This window comes from Coregonus clupeaformis, chromosome 1, assembly GCF_020615455.1.
Source record: "Coregonus clupeaformis isolate EN_2021a chromosome 1, ASM2061545v1, whole genome shotgun sequence".
NCBI classification, from domain to species: Eukaryota; Metazoa; Chordata; class Actinopteri; order Salmoniformes; family Salmonidae; genus Coregonus; species Coregonus clupeaformis.
Genome location: NC_059192.1, coordinates 91,342,373 through 91,365,376, shown reverse-complemented (window position 1 = coordinate 91,365,376; position 23,004 = coordinate 91,342,373). Strand labels below are relative to the sequence as shown.

The following is a 23,004-nucleotide window of genomic DNA, read 5'->3' as shown; positions in this document are numbered from 1 at the left end:
CAATGTCCCTCTAAAACCAGGCCAGTCTGATCCACTGGTATTTACAGTACTTCGTTGATTAACTCCAACCTTAGTTAATCCATATCAGATAGATCCATATGATAATGGGGGGTAATGATTAGTGGACAACAGTGTCTGACAGTGGACATGGGCTGTGTGCTGTCATGAGGTCACCAAAGGGTCAGGTTCTTCTGTAGTTATGCAGATATGATGCTGGTACATTACCATGGCAGTCAAACATACAATGGCTTGCGAAAGTATTCACCCCCCCTTGGCATTTTCCCTATGTTGTTGCCTTACAACCTGGAATTAAAATGGATTTTTTGGGGGTTTGTATCATTTGATTTACACAACATGCCTACCCCTTTGAAGATGCAAAATATATTTTTGGGTGAAACAAACAAGAAATAAGACAAAGAATCAGAAGACTTGAACTTGCATAACTATTCATAACTATGTAGAGCCACCTTTTGCAGCAATTACAGCTGCAAGTCTCTTGGGGTATGTCTCTATAAGCTTAGCACATCTAGCCACTGGGATTTTTTCCCATTCTTCAAGGCAAAACTGCTCCAGCTCCTTCAAGTTGGATGGGTTCCGCTGGTGTACAGCAATCTTTAAGTCATACCACAGATTCTCAATTGGATTGAGGTCTGGGCTTTGACTAGGCCATTCCAAGACATTTAAATGTTTCCCCTTAAACCACTCGAGTGTTGCTTTAGCAGTATGCTTAGGGTCATTGTCCTGCTGGAAGGTGAACCTCCGTCCCAGTCTCAAATCTCTGGAAGACTGAAACAGGTTTCCCTCAAGAATTTCCCTTTATTTAGCGCCATCCATCATTCCTTCAATTCTGACCAGTTTCCTAGTCCCTGCCGATGAAAAACATCCCCACAGCATGATGCTGCCACCACCATGCTTCGCTATGGGGATGGTGTTCTCGGGGTGATGAGAGGTGTTGGGTTTGCGCCAGACATAGCGTTTTCCTTGATGGCCAAAAAGCTCAAATTTAGTCTCATCTGACCAGAGTACCTTCTTCCATATGTTTGGGGAGTCTCCCACATGGCTTTTGGCAAACACCAAACATGTTTGCTTATTTTTTTCTTTAAGCAATGGCTTTTTTCTGGCCACTATTCCGTAAAGCCCAGCTCTGTGGAGTGTACGGCTTAAAGTGGTCCTATGGACAGATACTCCAATCTCTGCGGTGGAGCTTTGCAGCTCCTTCAGGGTTATCTTTGGTATCTTTGTTGCCTCTCTGATTAATGCCCTCCTTGCCTGGTCCGTGAGTTTTGGTGGGCGGCCCTCTCTTGGCAGGTTTGTTGTGGTGCCATATTCTTTCCATTGTTTAATAATGGATTCAATGGTGCTCCGTGGGATGTTCAAAGTTTCTGATATTTTTTTTATAACCCAACCCTGATCTGTACTTCTCCACAACTTTGTCCCTGACCTGTTTGGAGAGGTCCTTGGTCTTCATGGTGCCGCTTGCTTGGTGGTGCCCCTTGCTTAGTGGTGACACTTAGATTGCACACAGGTGGACTTGATTTAACTAATTATGTGACTTCTGAAGGTAATTGTCACGATCGTTTACGGACGAGACGGACCAAGGCGCAGCGTGATATACGTTCATGTTTATTGACGACTAAACACACGACAAAACAACAAACGAAACGTGAAGTCCAAGGTAGCATACACACAACAATACCTTACAATACCTTACACAGATCCCACAACTAACAGGTGTCAAAAGGCTGCATAAGTATGGTCCCCAATCAGAGACAACGAGCAACAGCTGCCTCTGATTGGGAACCACACAGGCCAACATAGGTGTAGACATACTAGAATCTAACAGACAATCAACATAGCCAAACACAACACAGAAAATACACACCCTGACTCAACAAATACAAGTCCCTTGAGTCAGGGCGTGACAGTACCCCCCCCAAAGGTGCGGACTCCGACCGCGCCACATAAACCTAACAGGGTAGGGGCCGGGTGGGCATTCCGCCTCGGAGGCGGATCCGGCTCCGGGCGTGACCACCACTTACTCTCCACCTCCCTGTTGCGCCCCTGGTCTGGTCTGGACCTCGGCGCGCTGCTTCCCCTCTCCTTCCTCCCACGACGTACCAAGCCCTGTCTGGACCCTGGTGTGGGAGACCCCGAACCTGGAGAGGGGCTGACGTCTGGGTCTGGACTGGAACCACTGACTGGAGCTGGACCCGACGACGGTGGATCGAACTGCTCTGGCTCCGGAGTGGAGCCGCTGACCGGAGCTGGATCAGGCACCGGTGGAGCGGACTGCTCTGGCTCCGGAGTGGAGCGGCTGACCGGAGCTGGACTAGACCCCGGTGGAGCGGATTTCTCTGGCTCCGGAGTGGATCCGCTGACCGGAGTAGGACTGGACCCCGGTGGAGCGGATTGCTCTGGCTCCGGAGTGGAGCAGCTGACCGGTGCCGGACCAGGCACCGGTGGAACAGGCACGGGCCGTGCTGGACTGGACACACGCACCACTGGCTTGGTGCGGGGAGCAGGAACGGGCCGGACCGGGCTGACGACGCGCACCACTGGCTTGGTGCGGGGAGCAGGAACGGGCCGTACCGGACTGGCGACGCACACCACTGGCCTGGTGCGGGGAGCAGGAATGGGTCGGGCCGTACTGGGAACACGCACCACTGGCTTAGTACGGGGATCAGGAACGGGCCGGACCGGACTGGCGACACGCACCACTTGCTTGGTGCGAGGAGCGGGACTGGGTTCCCTTATAAACCCCCGCTCCTTCTGCTGCCTAACCAGCTCCTCTCGCCGTGCCTCTACACTCTCCTTCTCCCTTATTGCCTCCTGTAGCTCCTCCCTCTGACCAAATAACTCCTGCTCCCTCTGGACCAATAGCCCCCGTAACCTGGTGGCCTCCTCTCCTAACCTGCAGATTCGCCCTGTCGCTGCCTCCTGCTGCCTCGTCGTCCACACCGTGTGCCCCCCCCCCCATTTTTTTTTATTGGGGTTACCTCTCGGGTCTCCGTCGTCGGCACTGTTGGCGCCGTTTCTCCTCTCCTACCTGGGCATCCTCATTCATCGCCCTCCGGTAACGGACGGCCTCCTCCTCCGTGATTCTCCCCCAACCGAGGAGGACATCTACTAACGTAACCTCCTGTTTAATTCCCGGCGTTTGCTCCTGAACACGCTGCTTGGTCCTATTTTGGTGGGATCTTCTGTCACGATCGTTTACGGACGAGACGGACCAAGGCGCAGCGTGATATGCGTTCATGTTTATTGACGACTAAACACACGACAAAACAACAAACGAAACGTGAAGTCCAAGGTAGCATACACACAACAATACCTTACACGGAACAAGATCCCACAACTAACAGGTGTCAAAAGGCTGCCTAAGTATGGTCCCCAATCAGAGACAACGAGCAACAGCTGCCTCTGATTGGGAACCACACAGGCCAACATAGATCTAGACATACTAAAATCTGACAGACAATCAACATATCCAAACACAACACAGAAAATACACACCCTGACTCAACAAATACAAGTCCCTTGAGTCAGGGCGTGACAGTAATTGGTTGCACCAGATCTTATTTAGGGGCTTCATAGCAAAGGGGGTGAATACATATGCACGCACCACTTTTCCGTTATTTATTTTTTAGAATTTTTTGAAACAAGTTATTTTTTTCATTTCACTTCACCAATTTGGACTATTTTGTGTATGTCCATTACATGAAATCCAAATAAAAGTCAATTTAAATTACATATTGTAATGCAACAAAATAGGGAAAACGCCAAGGGGGATGAATACTTTTGCAAGGCACTGTAGGCTCATTAAGCAATAATCCATGAGGGGGTGTGGTATATGGCCAATATACCACAGCTAAGGACTGTTCTTAGGCCTGACGCAACCCGGAGCTATTATAAACTGGTTAACAATGTAATTAGAATAGTACAAATCAATGTTTTGTCATACCCGTGGTATACGGTCTGATATAACATGGCTTTCAGCCAATCAGCATTCAGAGCTCAAACCACCCAGTTTATAATAATTATTAACCCATTCATAAAATGTGCCAATATATAGATGTTTTTTGCATAACATGCCTGTAAATGTGTTAAGAAGCCATATACACAAGCTCCAGTCCCATGATGATGTGTGAGCTGCCAAAGTGAACGCGTCCTCCTGTAGCTTGTGCAGGCGTGCACAACCCTCTAACATATTTGCATTTGTTTATTTGCAACAAACAGCCAGAGTCGCCTAAACCAGTAAAACTACAGGCAAGTCTTTACACTTTCTTATTAACACCATGTTCATGTGCATGTTGCTTCACTAACTTTCTATTCTCAGATGGACCTACTGTAATGTAAAGCTAGTTGCAATTTAATATATTTCTTTGTGACAACAGCCTGTTTTGTGAAATGGTGCCATTGGTTATTTTCTTGCACACTGTGAAGCATGTATGTGAAATGTTGACATCTGTGCAAAAATTAGACAAACAAATATTGGGTATTGACCCAGATTCTCTTTCTATCAGGCGGAAAATAATCATGTTGTAAGTAAACTTTAAATCTGGCATGAATATTTATGTGAATGCAGCCTTTTTCATGTATATCTGTTGGCCAATCCACTGTACTGTACTGTAAATGTGCTTGTAAATGTTGTTATTCCACACTAGATTAAACATAATCATATGCATGCCTTTGTAGTGTTTGGTTGCCACCAGTCAAGGCTTGGCAGGACTATGTGGGCTATTTTTGTACAGTACAATGCAGAGTAGAAGTTGAGCAGTAAGACGTTGAAAAAGAGATGAAGGCATATATTCTGAAGATGGAACTGACACACACACACACACACACACACACACACACACACACACCACCTGTTATTCTATCCTCGTGGGACCTAAAATGTATTTTCATTATAAATCCTATTTTCCCTAAACCTAACCTTAACCCCTAACGCCTAACCCTAAACCTAACCCCTAACCCCTAATTCTAACCCTAACCCTAATTCTTACCCTAAACCTAACCCCTAAGCTTAAAGTAGCCTTTGTCCTCATGGGGATGTGGGAAATGTCCCCACAGGGGAGAATGTTCCTTGTTTTACTATCCTTGTGGGGACATTTGGGCATTTCAGTTCCCCACGAGGATAGAAGAACAAGACCACACCCACAGGGTCAATTCATGGACATTACTGAAAAGCAGACTGTCTGGCTATGGTTGTCATTACAGTAGTTTGTTCACTAGTTTAATATTACTCAGGGCACTCACTATTTGCTTTTCAAACAGCTGCTGTATGTCTTGTTTATACAGTTAAGATAATGCAAACGGCACATGAGGGCAGATGAGCGGTATTCTGAATAAAGATGTGATGCTTACTATGGCACACTGCCCCAAGGCTAATATGAGAAACATATTGAACTGCACCCGTCAGTGAGATAGCTTCTTGGAATAGAGCCTTTCAGAATAACATATCCATTCCCCATCCATTCCCCTGCTTCCTGTTTTAGTGTACTACTGTATATTTCATTTAGTGGTGAACTAGCTTCTTTACCCTGTTCATTTAAACCATTTGCCTTTATGCATTATTTAGTCTAGTCCGAATTGAGTACTACCTGTAATTGTCTTAGTTGGTGTGTATGTACTGTATGTATATCCTGTATGTGTGTTTAGTATCCATGACCATTAACACTACCTGTTTATTTCCATGGTAACGTTTGACAATCTGCCCATTGACTACAGAGTGGAGCCCTGTTCTATGTGAGTAGCATGTAGCCCTTCCCTCACCTCTCTCTCACCCACCGCACTCCACTCACTAGACTAGCTCAAAACACAATGGGCACAATATACTGTGAAGGGGCTGCTGTTGTCTCTGTGTACTATACTATATATCTGTCCCTTTTATGGGTGTCAATGGGGGCCCAATAGCAGCTTCTGTTTCTATCACCTTTTGGGACACTAAACTAGTTTAGTTTTAATCCACTCCATGCACTGTATGGCGTCCCTGTTCTTAACTATAGTAGGCTCTGCTTCTTTCAGATATCTCAGATTCGGGAAAATAAACATTACTTACTAGTTTAATACATACTAATAAACACGTTTCCCACTTCCTAACTGACATATCCCATTTAAACAATATGACCTCCAGTCATAACATTGAGCTCGTCACAAACTTCTCTCCCGCATCCAATTTGGCTCCCGGTGAGCCTGCTGGGAGACTTTTCACTCGCGAGGTGCTGGTGTTGCCAAATAGCAGGCTTTACTAAATAGTCAGTTGGCTTCCAGCTAGCTGGAGCTGGAGTAGGACTCTGGAGGAGAGCAGCTAGGGAGGGAGAGCCAAGAGGACCACTGCCCAGAGCTCAGCTGGACGGACTCCCCCAGGGAGAGAGGGCCGTGACATGGTCCAAGACCTACAACATCCTCCCCTCTGCTTAGTCTACTCAGACCCAGCCACAGACCGCCCAGCAGGGACAATAATGGGGATTTTAATCTTCGTACTTTATTGAATTCACCATGGGGTGTTGACTGTGGATTTTGCCATTCGTGTCAGCTCAGTGGCAGTGCTACTTAGATCACTAATGAATCCCCTTAGAACTGCTTCTTCCTGTCTTTGCAAGCCTTTCATCCTCTCCCGTGCTTTGCCATGAGGGATGAGTTTACACAGATAAAAAGTTATTCTCACTTCCCCTGCAGGAGTTCCTGTTCCCCAAACCACAAACACAAGTCGCACTGTCCCAACAGTCACTGAAGTAGTATTCTGCTTGTGGACTTGGAGCAACTCTTGACATGACTTGTAATGTCTGTCCAGCAGTGATTCTGCTTGTGGACTTGAAGAGTTTTGTAATGTCTGCCCAGCAGTGACTCTGCTTGTGGACTTGGAGAGATTTGTAATGTCTGTCCATTGACTCTAGTCTGTGGAGCAGATGTGAGCACACATCCCCAACTGGCCTCTTTCTTGAAGATTTAATGGGACAGTTTTTACTGTTCCTCTGGCTCTCCAGTCTCCACAATCTGGGCCAAAGCACTGCCAAAGGCCCTAACACTGATAACAAGTGAGGTTGAACACTCTACAAAGGATGTTTCCTAAGTTCCAGAGGAAAGATTGAGAATAGAGAGGAGTTATTTCACAAAATATACATTAATTTCATAGTCGTGTCAATGTTAACGTGATATTTAGTGGTACACGATAGCATTGTCCACAGTCACACTAACAACAACAACAACTATATGTCCCTGAGTTCTTCCAGGCCTCATACAGTAGTTGTCACTGTAGTGATTAGCCTCTTAACGTGGCTATGATGGTTTCCAGACACTGTCAGTCAGAATAAGTGTAACGCATTCCATCCACATTAATTTTATGGTCTTCTTGCTCACATAAACCTGATTATGTGGTACAATACATGTTCCGGAGGTCTTCCAGGCCTGTCAGTTGTTGGCACGGCTAGTGATTAGCCTCCTTACATGGCAATGATGGTTTCTGGAATCTGTCAGAACAAGAGTAACACACTCTGGAACGCTGGAATCTGGGTCAGCTTCTAATGCTCCTAAAGTGGACCCCTGCTGGTGTTTTGTAATCACCCCTTTGTTCCTACCCTCTCCCCAGTCTGGTCCCAGTCTGTAGACTGAGCTTTGGCAGAGATTGGCAGCTTGTGGACATTAAACAGTCTCCATTATGTCCTCTGTTCTAGTTTGTTCTAAAGTTTGGTGTTTTCAAGTTGTCATAGAGACAGCGTGTGACAATGACTATAGGAAATGTTAAGACCGCACTAACAGATCTGGGACCATGCTATAATTTACCCTCTGTGCAATCTGCCACTGGCAGGACGAGGATGGAACGGGCTTATTCAATTCATTCCTGCCTCATTTTCAGCAGCACGAAAGCTCAATTAAAACAGCAGTCGGCTTTCTGGCCCAGCTCTGGCAGCCAAAGATCACATTACGCGTCTCACTTCTGAACGCAATGCTGATTTCCTAACCCCTAACTCATCCCACAGACATCCCTGGAAAAACGCCTCAGTCTTGAGCGATCAAAATGTGTCTGGTGAGCTTGACGTAATGGGAAAATCCCATTCCCACCTAGCCGCAGAAAACAAAAACTCAAAGTACGGGCCATGTTATTTTTTTGGTGGGCCATCTTGGATTCCCCGGTCATGACCAAGCCTAGAATGAGGTCTGGATTGGATCGTAATGAGCCACCTATCTAAACATCTCAGGGTCATGTCCATTAGGGTACACTGTAGCAACGGAAGAAGAAAACTAGTGTTTCTTATTGGACATTCTATTCAGCCCTGACAGTCAGCCAGATAGGGTCTACGATAGGTGTGAGAAGTGAACAGAGCACCGCTCCCTCCCTCCCTTAACGGGATCTCTAATGATGACTGATTCTTCCTTATAGGATTGTGTGTGTCTCTGGCCAATAGGACATATTGTGTCTCTGGCTTGTGTCAGTGTGTTAAACAGGTCTGTTTCCCCAGTATCTGTCAGTGTGCTAAACGGTTGAGTCCATTTCCTCAGGATCTCTATCCCAATCACTAACTGGAGAGCTATGGCCTTCCTCTCTGAGTCGCCTCATTAGCCCCAACTCATCCAGCACCCATCCATCCGCCTGGCTCACAGCAGCTAGCGCTCCACAGGTCCTGAACCACCATGCTGAAACACAGCTGTGTACTGTGGAATATATGAGGCATCTGTGGATTTGAAGCATCTGTGGATAGATTTATTGGTTTGTCTGTTGCACAAGTATACTGGTACTTTTTATGATTGTACTGTGTACTTCAACAGTGTAAACAGGGATTGATTTGATTAGGTTATTTTGGAGGCTTGATGGTTAGACTATGGCTTCAATCATCAAGATGGTGCCGACAGACATGGCAGCTCTGCTTCTAGCTCCTAAGCAACTTTGCAGTATTTATTTTTCTTGACAAGCATTTCGCTACACCCGCAATAACATCTGCTAAATATGTGTATGCGACGAATAACATTTGATTTGATGTCTTTGATGTTGGTCTCACAATAGAAAAAGGAAATGCAAACCCAGAGTCCAGATGGGTTTGAACATTCACTTGTGAATGTGTTGAGCTTCAACTGAACCATATGCAGTGTGGAGAGAGTCATTGCAGTTTTGTTCTGTTCTGTTCCACCACTGAGCAAACAAGGTTCTAATCCATTCCATTCCAAACCCAGAGGGTTCTATACTGAGTGACCAGACAACAGGAAACACATGTCATTAACGCACAGAACAGGCCCAATTTATTCAGAGAAATGAGATTCTCTCTCTCTTCTCTCTCTCTCTCTCTCTCCCTATCCCCCCATCTCTTTAGTTTTAGTTGTACGTACTGTTGTAGGATATTGAGCAGAGAGACTGTAAAGTGGTTTCCTGAACATGCTCCATTGATCACATCTGTCTTTTACAGCGTTACAATACCTGTCGTTTCACTCTCTTTTCTACTAGTTTTTATGGTCATAAACATTACTGGGGAAACAGTGTCCGTCCACCGACATATGTTTCATGATCTTTAGTCTGTGTGACACTATCTGATTGTTGGATTGACATTGACAAACTTTAGAAGGGTGATCAGTCATTGTGTGTATTGGAAAAAATGTTTCTCCTGTGTCTACATTTTTTAGTGTTTGTTATTTGTAAAAAGTTGAGTTGGGGAAAGGGGGCATATTTGGTTTGGACCCAGTGCTTTGCCGTAATATCTCTCTTATTTTTCAGGGTGAATTGGAACGTCAACTCTTACAAGCCAACCCCATCCTTGAGTCCTTCGGCAACGCCAAGACAGTGAAGAATGACAACTCGTCACGATTCGTAAGTAAAGAATGTATACATATTTCCCCAAAATAATGCCATTCTCAGACAGTATCGAGCTTCATTTGAAGTCTTCCCTATGTTTATAATGTATGTTCCTCTGTGGCTTACTAAAAGCCACTAATGCCATCTCACTCACTATCTCTTGCTCAAACAACTGGCACTTGAAACAGATTTAGCTGGCATGTTTGTTTGTTGGAGACTGCCAAAAATTTCTGGAAACTTTTGATGATAAGGAAGAGAAATCAATGGAGAGGAATTTATTGGATTATCCTCCTATTATTACGTGAGGAGCATTCCAGCAGGACACAACATTTCTGCTAATCATTATTGCCTGCTTTGATTCTGGATCCAGTTTAGATTAGAGAGGGTTATTTTGTTCAGCACAGTCAGATCACAGCCTCATGCACGTGGGTAGTCTACTCCAGACCCCAGGACAGTAGAGACCAAGAGGCATGTAGTCTACTCCAGACCCCAGAACAGTAGAGACCAAGAGGAATGTAGTCTACTCCAGACCCCAGAACAGTAGAGACCAAGAGGAATGTAGTCTACTCCAGACCCCAGAACAGTAGAGACCAAGATTAATGTAGTCTACTCCAGACCCCAGGACAGTAGAGACCAAGAGGAATGTGGCCAAATGAGTATAAAATACAATGGCCTGGACTGGTCCCAGATCTGTGTATGTGCTTTAGCCAACTCATATGACTATTGTATCACAACAATAGTAGTTGACGAAAGCACTTACAGTTCTGGGACCAGACTAATCAAATGTAGCCTTATTGTGATGTAGCCTTACTGCTCTTTAATTATTTGTTACTTTTATTTCGTATTATTTTATATTGTATTTTTGTGTGTTTTTTTTTGGTATTCTTTCTTAAAACTGCATTGTTGGTTAAAGGCTTGTAAGTAAGCATTTCACTGTAAGGTCTACACCTGTTGTATTCGGCGCATGTGACAAATGAAATTTGATTTGATTTGATGTGACTCAGAGGAAGACAAAGGCACGCCTTGCAGCACAGTGTGAGACCTGGTTGAGGCAGATGTGGATGCAGTGATATGGTTTGTCTGCTTTTCTCACCCCCCATTTCTCTCTCCCTGCAGGGAAAGTTCATCCGGATCAACTTTGATGTCACCGGATACATCGTTGGGGCCAACATTGAAACTTGTATCCTTCCATACAGCTAGCTTAAATTTTCCATGCAAGCTTTGATATGAATCATTTACAAAACTGACAGATCTTTATGGGGATTTTTTTATTATGCTAATTAGATTTCCACGGGGCCGCGTAAATTGACTCTTAAGGGGGTTAATATTTTGATTTTACTGTATAAAGGCTGCACTTCCTTGACTGTGATGGGACAGATCTACTGGAGAAATCCAGAGCTATTCGCCAAGCCAAAGACGAGCGCACCTTCCACATCTTCTACCAGCTGCTGTGTGGGGCAGGAGAACATCTCAAGTGTAAGGACATCAGTCTGATATGTACCATCAGCATAACTTCAATGACCCAGACCCATATGGCCTCTGTAAAGAATAGGCCATCCTCTGAAATGCAGAACATTGTTTCTCTAGCCGTTGGCCTGAAGTGTCTTGAAACCCACTCAGACTCAGTGTTGTTCACTACCTAGTATCACAATAACATCACCTGTCAGTGGGCCGACTATCAAAAATGCATGTTTGCTTTTTGTCCTTTGTGACCTTGAACCACCTATCTCAACATCATTTCCCTTTCCTCTGTTTAGCGGACCTGCTCCTGGAGGGCTTCAACAGCTACCGCTTCCTGTCCAACGGCAACATTACCGTCCCTGGTCAGCAGGACAAAGATAACTTCCAGGAGACCATGGAGGCCATGAACATCATGAGCTTCTCCCACGACGAGATCCTGGGTACTACGATCTTCACTCTCATCTGTCTGACTATCTGTCTGTCTGTCAACTGTCATTTTTAAAGCCCTTTTTACATCAACACTTGTCAGAAAGGGCTTTACGGTCATTATTATAACTATACATGCTCATAACAGTTCCATGTATTCCAACAAACACAGAGTAGTGTGTGGTGTTCATGGTAAGTTTATGATAATATTTCTCTCATCTCTCTGTGCTTGCAGCCATGCTGAAGGTGGTCTCCTCCGTGCTTCAGTTTGGGAACATCATCTTCAAGAAGGAGAGGAACTCAGACCAGGCCTCTATGCCTGAGAACACAGGTAGCTGACATTGACCAGCTGTGCCCTCGGCACACACACACGTACAGCCACACACCCATTACACCTGTCAGTTGTCACATATATTGATGTCAAGGAAGCTCCTCACATTCTCAAGTTCAGACCTTATCTTCCCCTTCCTCATTTTCCTCCCAGACTTGTGCTAACCACCCTGAGTCAGATGTCAGAGCTCTAACGATTTAACCTTCCCATCTCTCCTGGCCCGGTCACCCGCCTTCAAACAACATCATTATTCATATTTACTACCCTACTTTACTTCTAAGAAAAAAACCAAATAAAACATTGCCTACTCAACCGCATATGTTACTGCTGCATTTCTGGTATTTAAAGAGGAGAGGGTAGCAAGTGAGTGCCAATGACGTGGCTCAGCCAGTTATTACCAAATGTGGAAAACAGATCTAGGACAGAAGCAGATGTTTTTAGCAGGCTCTGCGCTGGAAATGATACAGATTTATCATTCTTACCTCTCCAGAAGCTCCCGCCGTGACAAATATTTAAAATTCAAACATCTCCCCAGTTCCAAAAGACAAATATCATAAAAGCCGTTTTGACACATCTTAAATCAAGTCTGTGTTTTTAACCCACAGGTGTTCTAAACAGCTGTGCGTTTAACTACCCCCTACCCAGAGCTCTAGTCCAGACCTGGGTTCAAATACTATTTAAGTTATTTCAAATACTTAAGCTGTGGTTGGTTGAGCTTGCCTTTTGCAATGGAACCAATAGAAAAGTCCCAAAATTGCGAACCCCATTCACCTGGCACTCCAGACAGACTAGAGCGAATGCTCAAAGTACTTGAAATATTTCAAATAGTATTTGGATCCAGGTCTGCTCCAGGCATACCTTAGAGGTACTGGACTGGCAGGGGTAGGCATTCACTCAGTTCAGTTCTTACTTATTATTCTTTACCATTAACGGTCAAATGTGAGCCACTTCTGGCAGAAGGGGGAGAATGTAATTCATAGCTACTGACCATGTAGAGCTGTGGCCTGCTGCCAGTGGTATGTCTTTTCTGGTGGTCTCAAGCGGTGGTCCCACATATGGAAAGTCTTTATGGCTTTTACTGTGTGTTTTCCAACTCAATGGCGTTTATGGGAATTGGAGGATTATAGGGTTATCCGTCGGGTCTATAAAATATATATATATATATAATCATATCCTAATAACGTTTAACTCCTCAAATGTTGCTACTTCTTTCCCTGCTACTGCTTTGAGTCTATGTAAGGGATATTTGAGTATTGTAAAGTTATTTGTGTTGACTGTAATCACATCTTGAGCACTAACGTTTAATGTTACTACTGTTTTCCCTTTTTTCACCCCCTCCTTTATCTTCCTCCTCCTCCTCCTCCTCTCTCTACCAGCGGCCCAGAAGTTGTGCCACCTGTTGGGGCTGAACGTGATGGAGTTCACCCGGGCCATCCTTTCTCCGAGGATCAAGGTGGGACGAGACTACGTCCAGAAGGCCCAGACCAAAGAACAGGTAAAACACACACACTATAACAGAAGCTCTCCTTGCTTCACTCATCACCCCTCTATGGACTCACTGTACTGCTGACTTTGGATCAGGATAATGTTAGTACTGTGGGGTGTGGTTCCTGTCCACCTCTGTGTTAGATTTACAACAATAGAGATGTCTAGCCCTGAGACCCCAAGGCTGAGAATGGCAGACTCACTTGCCAAGTCATACCAGAGAAAGACAATCTAATAAGGAATGCATATTTCTCTCTCTCTCTCTCCACCTCTCCCACACCCCTCTCTCTCTCTCTCTCTCTCTCTCTCGCTCCACCTCTCCCCCACCCCTCTCTCCACCTCTCTTTCTCTCTCTCTCTAGGCTGACTTTGCAGTAGAGGCTCTGGCCAAGGCCACATACGAGCGTCTGTTTCGCTGGCTGGTCCACCGCATCAACAAGGCCCTGGACCGCACCAAACGCCAGGGGGCCTCCTTCATCGGCATCCTGGACATCGCTGGCTTTGAGATCTTCCAGGTACTTAAATGCGTAGGCCTCCACAGGTACTTAAATACATGGCAAATAAGGCCTCCACAAGGTCCCTCTATCTCTTCCAGATACAGAGAAAACAGCTAGAGAAGAGTGAGGGGACTTGGTTTGGCTTAGTTCATCCTCTCTATGGAATTGGTCATCTGAATGGTCTAAGGACGCTTTTCGTGGGAAAATGATCTGATATACATTTTGGGGGAAACAGCTGATAATTTATCCTGTGGACCAATTGCACTTTGAACCCATTCCCTCCTCAGGGGCAGTTATGGGAATCTCAGCACTTCTAAAAATGCCTATTGGGTGTTGTCCTCATTTAGTTTTATATCATTCACAGCAAGGTCATTAATTGATCTATGACTTGATAGACGATAGTTATCATGCGAGGCTAGTTCAACAACAGGCGAGTTCAGACGGTTCAGACATTGTTAACATGAACCTTGTCGTCGATAGAACACTCGATAGCCCAAGATCACTAAATCTTGTGTTGAAATCTCCAACCCAAACTCTCTGTTTCCCTTCTGATTTGTGACAGCTGTTTATTTCCCCACTAAGAGCCTTGGCTGCAGCGTTGTAATGTTGAGCCAAAAGAACCGGAAAATAAATCACGATCCCTGGGATCATTTATAATCATATCAAACAAAAATCAATCAGCTGCAGTTATTGTTTTGGCTTATTTGTTAAAAAGACAAAACCCTCATAGTTCAAATGAAGACTGAAAAAAGCAGTAGGTTACCGGTGCCAGTTTGAGCTGAAGGCATCTCAGCAACTCATTGGTGTTTCATAAATTAAATAATGTAGTCTTGTTGATTTTACATATCTGAAACTCCGTACAAATCAATTTCCCCCTAGGGATGAATGAAGAAATTATCCATCTTACTGCTTCTTCACTTTTGAGACAAAGTTCCTTGAGTTTCTGAGTTCTGAAAAGTATCAAATCAATTTGTATGCCTTTCTCCTGTAGCTGAATTCGTTTGAGCAGCTGTGCATCAACTACACCAACGAGAAGCTGCAGCAGCTGTTCAACCACACCATGTTCGTCCTGGAGCAGGAGGAGTACCAGAGGGAGGGCATCGAGTGGAGCTTCATCGACTTCGGCCTGGACCTGCAGCCCTGCATCGACCTCATCGAGAGGCCGGTCAGTATCCGTTTAGTGAGTGTGTGTGTGTGTGTCCTCCTGTGGTGTTGTTCTGTTGTCAATACTTGGGTCATGTTCAATGATCAGCTAACGTTTTGAAACAGAGTGAATCTGTGAGAAACAAACGTTAACTAAAACAATTAGTTTTCCGTTGATTAACTTCTTCCTGTGTCCTATTGAACACGGCCCTGTTGTGTGCTGTCATCCCTGCAGGCAAACCCTCCTGGTGTGCTGGCTCTGTTGGATGAAGAGTGCTGGTTCCCCAAGGCCACAGACAAGACATTCATAGACAAGCTGGTCCAGGAGCAGGGCACCCACCCCAAGTTCCAGAAGCCCAGACAGCTAAAGGACAAGGCAGACTTCTGCATCATCCACTACGCTGGCAAGGTACGGACCGGTGAGATTACATATAGGTGGTGGAGGATAGTTAAAAGGATAGTTTTCTGGGTTTTAACCCAAAGATTGGTGTAAAATCCAGAAAACTATCCCTTTAACCACTTATGGCTCTGCCATATTCCTTGAGTCAAAGATTAAACATGTACAATGCACTGGGATGTATTATAGACAGATTTCGGGCTATTTTTATGCAATTTTTCATGTTTTCCCCGGTCGTATTGTATGCACTTACAAAGTTATTTTGGATTACGTCGTCTGCAGTACTTGTAGACCCCAGAGCCCTTCCCCTGTAGTGGTCTTGGAGGCACAACAGGTCCTTTCAAGCTGCAGGACTTACTACTAGGCCCTCAGATCTTCGGATTTCTCAGAGGTTTTCCCCTGTAGTGTTCTTGGAAGTACACCAGGTCCTTTTGGAAAGCCACCGTTATAATGTGTCCTGAGGCATTGTCTGTTCCATCACTAGCCCCTATTCTGTTCCTATCAACCTCTGACTGCTGGATCACTCTGCCGTCAGCACTCACACTTAGAGGATGATGCACTACTTCTCCTCTGTGGTATTCCAATTCTGCAGGAGTATCAGATCCTGGTTTTATGTATCAGATATGTGGGAGGAGGTTTGGGTAGTATCTCTAGCGTCCAGTCAGTGTTGTGCAATAGAGACCCTACCTTTTCCAGTACAGGCAGTCCTGCTGTACAACGTAACCGCATCTGTTCAATATTATGTAGACGTTGTCTTTAAACAACACACTTTTCTGGAATGATTTGGAGTCGTATGTCACCCCTAGTGAATCCATGAATCAATGAGAATATAAAACTAAGTCTATGTCAAAATGTGTTTAGTCAATATCAGTCTGAACTCATTAAACTCTCACCCTCGCTTTCTAACATGAATTTGGAACCTCAACAGTCATTTTGTTGTATATCACCACTCTCCAACAGTTCAATTCAATAAACTTTATTCATCCCTGAAGGGCAATTATTGCTAATATCTCTCTAGGCCTGGATGGTTCTGACCTTCTCTCCTCTTCTCAGGTGGACTACAAGGCAGATGAGTGGCTGATGAAGAACATGGACCCCCTGAATGACAACGTGGCCTCGCTGCTCAACCAGTCCACTGACAAGTTTGTGGCCGAGCTCTGGAAAGATGGTAAGTTAAGTCCCCGGCCCCTGTCCTGTCCAGATGGTTAACAGAGAAGGAATGTGTTAGCACTGGCTTGATGATTAACGGTTATTATTAGTTAGATTGGTTAATTCATCATCATTTAGGCATATTTGTTTTAGGGATTGTCAATGTACAACGTTTGCTACTTATTTAGCTAACATGGTGCTAATAATAATCAATCGGACTTCAGCCTACTAACCTCTGTTTTCTGTTTTCGCTTTTCTTTATTTTCTCTTCTGTCAGGTGTTTTTATCCCCCTGTCTCTCTGTATCGTAGAGATACAGAACAATGTCACTAGTCTTGATGAGCCTCCAGGTGAATGTAATGAATGTAGCTGTAGAAGGTTCCATGCTTACCAGCGCAGCATGGTGTTGTCCATAGAGATAGATGATGTTGTATGTTATGACATGCTGATGTAGGTCCATGGCTTAGCAGTGCAGCATGGTGTAGCCTACCTCCATATACATTTTTACATTTTAGTCATTTAGCAGACGCTCTTATCCAGAGCGACTTACAGGAGCAATTAGGGTTAAGTGCCTTGCTCAAGGGCACATCGACAGATTTTTTCACCTAGTCGGCTCGGGGATTAGAACCAGCGACCTTTCGGTTACTGGCACAACGCTTTTACCCACTAAGCTACCTGCCTCCCGTTGCTTCTAGGCTGCATGTCATTGTTGGTCGTCGCCTATGTCTCAGTACTAGTATAGTAGTCATTAGGCCAATGGACGGCAATACCTTTCAGCAATGCTCTTCTCCTGCTAGCGTAAGATAGTGCCTACTGAGACTAAATTGGTCTGAAAGCCCATATTGTTGTTTTTCAATTCTAATTATTTTATGATTACACCGTGAAGAAAATACAATTTCTACTCCGAAATGTGTGTCATGACCGTTCTTGATTCTAGTGGGATATTGACTCTGACGTTGTATTAAGTTCCACCATTTTGACAGATGGAAATGGTCAGAACGAACCAGCAGTGTTCATAACCCTCTCTATCAGTTCCATATGGTCAATTCCATTTCATCCTTTTTTAAGATCGGTGTCGTTCAACAAGGAAAATGTTATCAGAGTTTGCCTGGTCGCTGGTAGAAAGACACTCTGCTCTCTGGAACAACAAGGGACTTGTGTTCTCACAGCTATGCCTTAAGGCCCACACAGACTGTGTGATTTTAGCCGTCTTATGCCACGGTTTTGCCGTCGCAGACAAAATGTCCACGTCGTGGGCATATTCTTAGGTCGTAAACAATTGTCGGACGTCTTGGCTCGTTTAGTGTGACAGGGTCTAGGTCTGACGAATAAGTACCACTACATGCGGTCGTAGGCTCTGACAAAGTTCTGGCAGTGTCAGAATTGTTTTGCCTTTATCGTGCAGCGTAGCTGGTGTTACGAGCCGATTCCAGTAACTGACCAATAGGAACACGGCCGGCACTGAGTATGCACACAATAATACGATTATTCTGAATAGTCAGATTAATATAATAGTTTGATTTAAACGTTTACATGCTTTGCAAGAAGAACGATTTCCCTAATAATTGTGGCTACATAACACATCTGGAATCAGGCTACCTGATGGGATTTTGATAAATGCACAAAATCTCCAATCAAAATAAACGTTCTACTACAGCGACCATGTTATTTTTGGGAGGCATAATTCATTCTGAGTTCGTACATACACTACCGGTCAAAATATTTAGAACACCCACTCATTCAAGGGTTAAATGTGCCTTGAATTCTAAATAAATCACAGACAGTGTCACCAGCAAAGCACCCCCACACCATCACACTTCCTCCTCCATGCTTTACGGTGGGAAATACACATGGAGATCATCTGTTCACCCACACCGCTTCTCACAAAGACACGGCGGTTGGAACCAAAAATCTCCAATTTGGACTCCAGACCAAAGGACACATTTCCACCGGTCTAATGTCCATTGCTCGTGTTTCTTGGCCCAAGCAAGTCTCTTCTTCTTATTGGTGGCCTTTAGTAGTGGTTTCTTTGCAGCAATTCGACCATGAAGGCCTGATTCACATAGTCTCCTCTGAACAGTTGATGTTGAGATGTGTCTGTTACTTGAACTCTGTGAAGCATTTATTTAACTTTCAAAGTTCTTGAGATTTTCCGTATTGACTGACCTTCATGTCTTAAAGTAATGATGGACTGTCATTTCTCTTTGCTTATTGGAGCTGTTCTTGCCGTAATATGGACTTGGTCTTTTACCAAATAGGAATATCTTCTGTATACCCCACTTACCTTGTCACAACACAACTGATCGGCTCAAACACATTAAGAAGGAAAGAAGTTCCACAAATTAACTTTTAAGAAGGCACACCTGTTAATTTAAATGCATTCCAGGTGACTACCTCATGAAGCTGGTTGAGAGAATGCCAAGAGCGTTTAAAGCTGTCATCAAGGCAAAGGGTGGCTATTTGAAGAATCTCAAATACAAAATATATATTTGTATTTGTTTAACACTTTTTTGGTTACTACATGATTCCATATGTGTTATTTCATAGTTTTGATATCTTCACTATTATTCTACAATGTAGAAAATAGTAAAAATTAAGAAAAACCCTTGAATGAGTAGGTGTTCTAAAACTTTTAACCGGTAGTGTATGAAGTTCGTATGTGAAAACTATTTATAAGATGCATACTTTCAGTTTTTCAGAACTCACTTCACTCGCACATAAGCATAGAGGGAGGCTTGTTCTGCTGGTGCTGGCACATTGCATCTCAAATACACCGCTGCGGTTGACGTAGCCTACGTCGGCTGACAAAGCCTTGCATGCCAATCGCAGAATGTGACAACTGAACTGAAGCAAATCGTATAATCTGGCCAGGTGGATATCAACATTTTAATTTGGTAACAACGCACAGTGTGGCATGTAATAACCGTAAAAGACTGAATCCGACGTACAGTGTGGGAAGGCCTTTAGCCAACTCAGGCTAACTAAAGGAAAAGCTTCTGAAGTCACTGATTTCAAGAGAGGCAGAAGAAATGGTCTATGGCCTTGTGGTATGGTGGAAAGGTTAAGAGCACTGGGTATTCAGTATTCTGAACCAAAGCCAATGCTCCTTTCTGGAATCTGTATTTTTCTTAAGGGTTTTAATCCCATTCAAGGGCATATATTTAAGCGTAAAGGGAATTAAAGAATTGAGGCTTGACTGAGGAAAGATTAATGGCATTCATTTCCCCCTACATTTTTTCAAAGTAGCAGAGAATTGGAACCACATGTAGTATTTGGCATTTCTCTTGGCCCGATTCTACAGTACTATAGACATTGATACACAGCAGGTGTGACAGTGGTACAATATCAACAGACTGAATACTAAAGTCTGGAACTTTGTAGGACATTCCTGGAGTTCTGTCTGCCTGAAACCCTAGGAGCCTAATAACATAGTCGGAGGTTTAATTTTGATAAATTACCCATACGGACTCTTGGATAAACAATTCATCAGCATGTCTCGTATCAAATCTGTTTAATGCCACGTGTTGGAAATATGACACTTGTCAACACGCAAGCCCAGCAATAATAACACGCCAAAATGAAACAAGGCATGTAGTGAATCTGAAGTTATGGATATGATATGGCCCTGTGTGACTGACTGGCAGATTGTGCTAATATGATGAAAAAAGCCAATGTGTAGGAAATGTCCCAGGCTGTGAAATGCCTTTAGTTTCATACCAAAGAATAGGCCTTAAATGTTTTGTTATCCTAAAAGGTTGTCACTTTGAATGATTGCTGAAAGGAGTAGTATGGGAACATAGTGCTCAGGAATACCTGCTTTTGCCGCTAGCAACCATCCCTCTCCACTCATCAGCTGTACCTAGCCTGAAGAACGTTTAAGAATACAGACCCTTGAACCAAGCATGTATACTGTATAGCAGTATCCTCCATTAACCCCAACAGCACACATCTTTGTTGTAGCCACGGACAAAAACAGCCTAATTCAACTCATCGATGGCTTGATGGTTAGTTGACATGTTGAATCAGTTATGCTTGTCCGGGGCTACAATACACATGTGTACTGTTGGGGGTACTGGAGGACCGGAGTTGGGAAACTACTGTATAGTGTCACTTTTAGGTGATCCTCTTGCCCTGTCCTTGCCCCATACCCACAAATCCACAGAGGCTGCCAGTCATAACTAGAGGTCCTCATCAATCTACACCTGCAGCTGACACACATTGCTGCTGGCTGCTGCTACTCCCAGCATCCTGTGTCTGTCTGTCTGGGATCTAGCGCCCAACACCTCTCTCCAAGTCCGACCCCTCTCTTCTAACCCCTTTCTCTCTCTCCTCACCAGTGGACCGCATCGTGGGCCTGGACCAGGTGGCGGGCATGGCGGAGACAACGTTCGGAGCCACCTACAAGACCAAGAAGGGCATGTTCCGCACGGTGGGCCAGCTCTACAAGGAGTCCCTCACCAAGCTCATGGCCACCTTGAGGAACACCAACCCCAATTTCGTCCGCTGCATAATCCCTAACCACGAGAAGAGGGTGAGTAGTATATCCTGTCATACTGTACATGTCAGTCTAACCATACCAGGCCTCCTGTTTGATACTATAGCCAACAGAAGGGGTGAGACTTGAATTGATCTCTTAATTTGAGGGTTTTCTCTGAGTATAGATCGCTAGACCTTCTGTAGACATGAGGTTAATAGGTAATGGTCTTTGCACCTGTACCAGAATTTTGTATTTATTTCTAACGCTTCACTTCATCTGTCTCCCCTGTTAGGCTGGTAAGCTGGAGCCCCACCTGGTTCTGGACCAGCTGAGGTGTAATGGAGTTCTGGAGGGGATCCGTATCTGCAGACAGGGCTTCCCCAACCGCATCGTCTTCCAGGAGTTCAGACAGAGGTAACCACGGAAACAGGACACATAACTATTGTTCTTGTGTTCTTTGTCTTCACTGTGAGCAGACTAGACTGCCTTCAATTACAGTGGTCTCTGGGTATATGCCAGTGTGTTAACTCCTAATACCTCCCTATTTCCCAGGTACGAGATCCTGACCCCTAATGCCATCCCCAAGGGCTTCATGGACGGGAAACAGGCCTGTGAGAGGATGGTAAGGGCTTCCGATGTTATCTATTAACTAACACAATGAGCAAAGTGTTCAAACTCATGAACAGATTAGTTGTGTCAATGCACCACCCTGTTTTGAATGATACAATTTAAAAAATTATCTGATTTGCATGCTGATTTTCCCCATTTCCTCATATTCTCCTGTGTATTGTAACAGATCCGAGCGTTGGAACTGGACCCCAACCTGTTCCGTATCGGCCAGAGTAAGATCTTCTTCAGGACCGGAGTCCTGGCCCACCTGGAGGAGGAGAGAGACCTGAAGATCACCGATATCATCATCTACTTCCAGTCCGTCTGCCGCGGCTACCTGGCACGCAAGTGAGTCATTAGGATTAATAATTGATTCATAACTGAATTAATATTTATATAGCCAGACTTTCCAGACTTCCAGACTTCAAATCACTTTGCGTAGTAAGTACCATGACTCAGCAGCCCAACTTTCTGTCCCCTATCACTCAGTCAAGTATGTTTCAATTTCCCCCTCCTTACTGAGGCATGTTCATGCCCTTTGATTTCAATGCAACTCACAAAAAATTGGGCATAAGTACAGATAAATTATGAAGTTGCTAAAACTGTATAAAGTAAAAATGATACTGTATGTGTTATGGTTTGGGATACAGCTATGGCCAAGTTAAGTAGCTTAAGTAAAGCTTTGTGATATCATTCTCTTAATTATGGATCTGTTCCTCTCGTCAGGGCATTTGCTAAGAAGCAGCAGCAGCTGAGTGCTCTGAAGGTCCTCCAGAGGAACTGTGCTGCCTACCTCAAGCTGCGCCACTGGCAGTGGTGGAGACTCTTCACCAAGGTGAGTGGGGGTTTTACTGATGGAGAGTGCTGTGAGAGCTCATCTACACCCAGTGTTAACCGGATTCATATGACCATTTCTCTCAATCCTGTTCTATTCCTTTCTTCCTTTCCTCCCTTCCCTGACCTTGATGTGACCCTCTTTTTATTTTTGTCTTCCAGGTGAAGCCTCTGCTCCAGGTGACCAGGCAGGAGGAGGAGATGCTGGCCAAAGACGAGGAGCTGGTCAAGGTGAAGGAGAGACAGAGCAAGGTGGAGGGAGAGCTGGTGGAGATGGAGAGGAAACACCAACAGGTGAGTTACTAGTTCCTGCGCCTGTCCTCCTGCTAGAGGGATGGAACCCCTTCCCATGACTCCATACATAAATCTAGCTATTCTTCTGAAATATACACCGCAGAAGATAAAACAACATA

General features: G+C 44.6%; 1 protein-coding gene across 7 annotated transcripts in view; it reads left to right on the top strand.

The window, feature by feature from the left end:
- Positions 1–23,004, top strand: part of LOC121554089 (myosin-10) — a gene marked incomplete at its 5' end in the record, with an annotated part of 64,768 nt that overhangs the window by 21,788 nt on the left and 19,976 nt on the right. For 2 of the 7 annotated variants that reach the window (XM_045223355.1, XM_045223354.1), the window contains 19 exon segments: positions 4,237–4,266; positions 4,524–4,541; positions 5,731–5,748; positions 9,707–9,799; positions 10,901–10,964; positions 11,162–11,260; positions 11,542–11,685; positions 11,907–12,002; positions 13,379–13,497; positions 13,849–14,001; positions 14,975–15,163; positions 15,362–15,535; positions 16,577–16,691; positions 21,009–21,202; positions 21,441–21,562; positions 21,701–21,770; positions 21,945–22,105; positions 22,484–22,592; positions 22,754–22,885. In XM_045223355.1, coding sequence (XP_045079290.1) covers positions 4,237–4,266; positions 4,524–4,541; positions 5,731–5,748; positions 9,707–9,799; positions 10,901–10,964; positions 11,162–11,260; positions 11,542–11,685; positions 11,907–12,002; positions 13,379–13,497; positions 13,849–14,001; positions 14,975–15,163; positions 15,362–15,535; positions 16,577–16,691; positions 21,009–21,202; positions 21,441–21,562; positions 21,701–21,770; positions 21,945–22,105; positions 22,484–22,592; positions 22,754–22,885 — 2,100 coding nt within the window. 7 annotated transcript variants of the gene reach the window in all.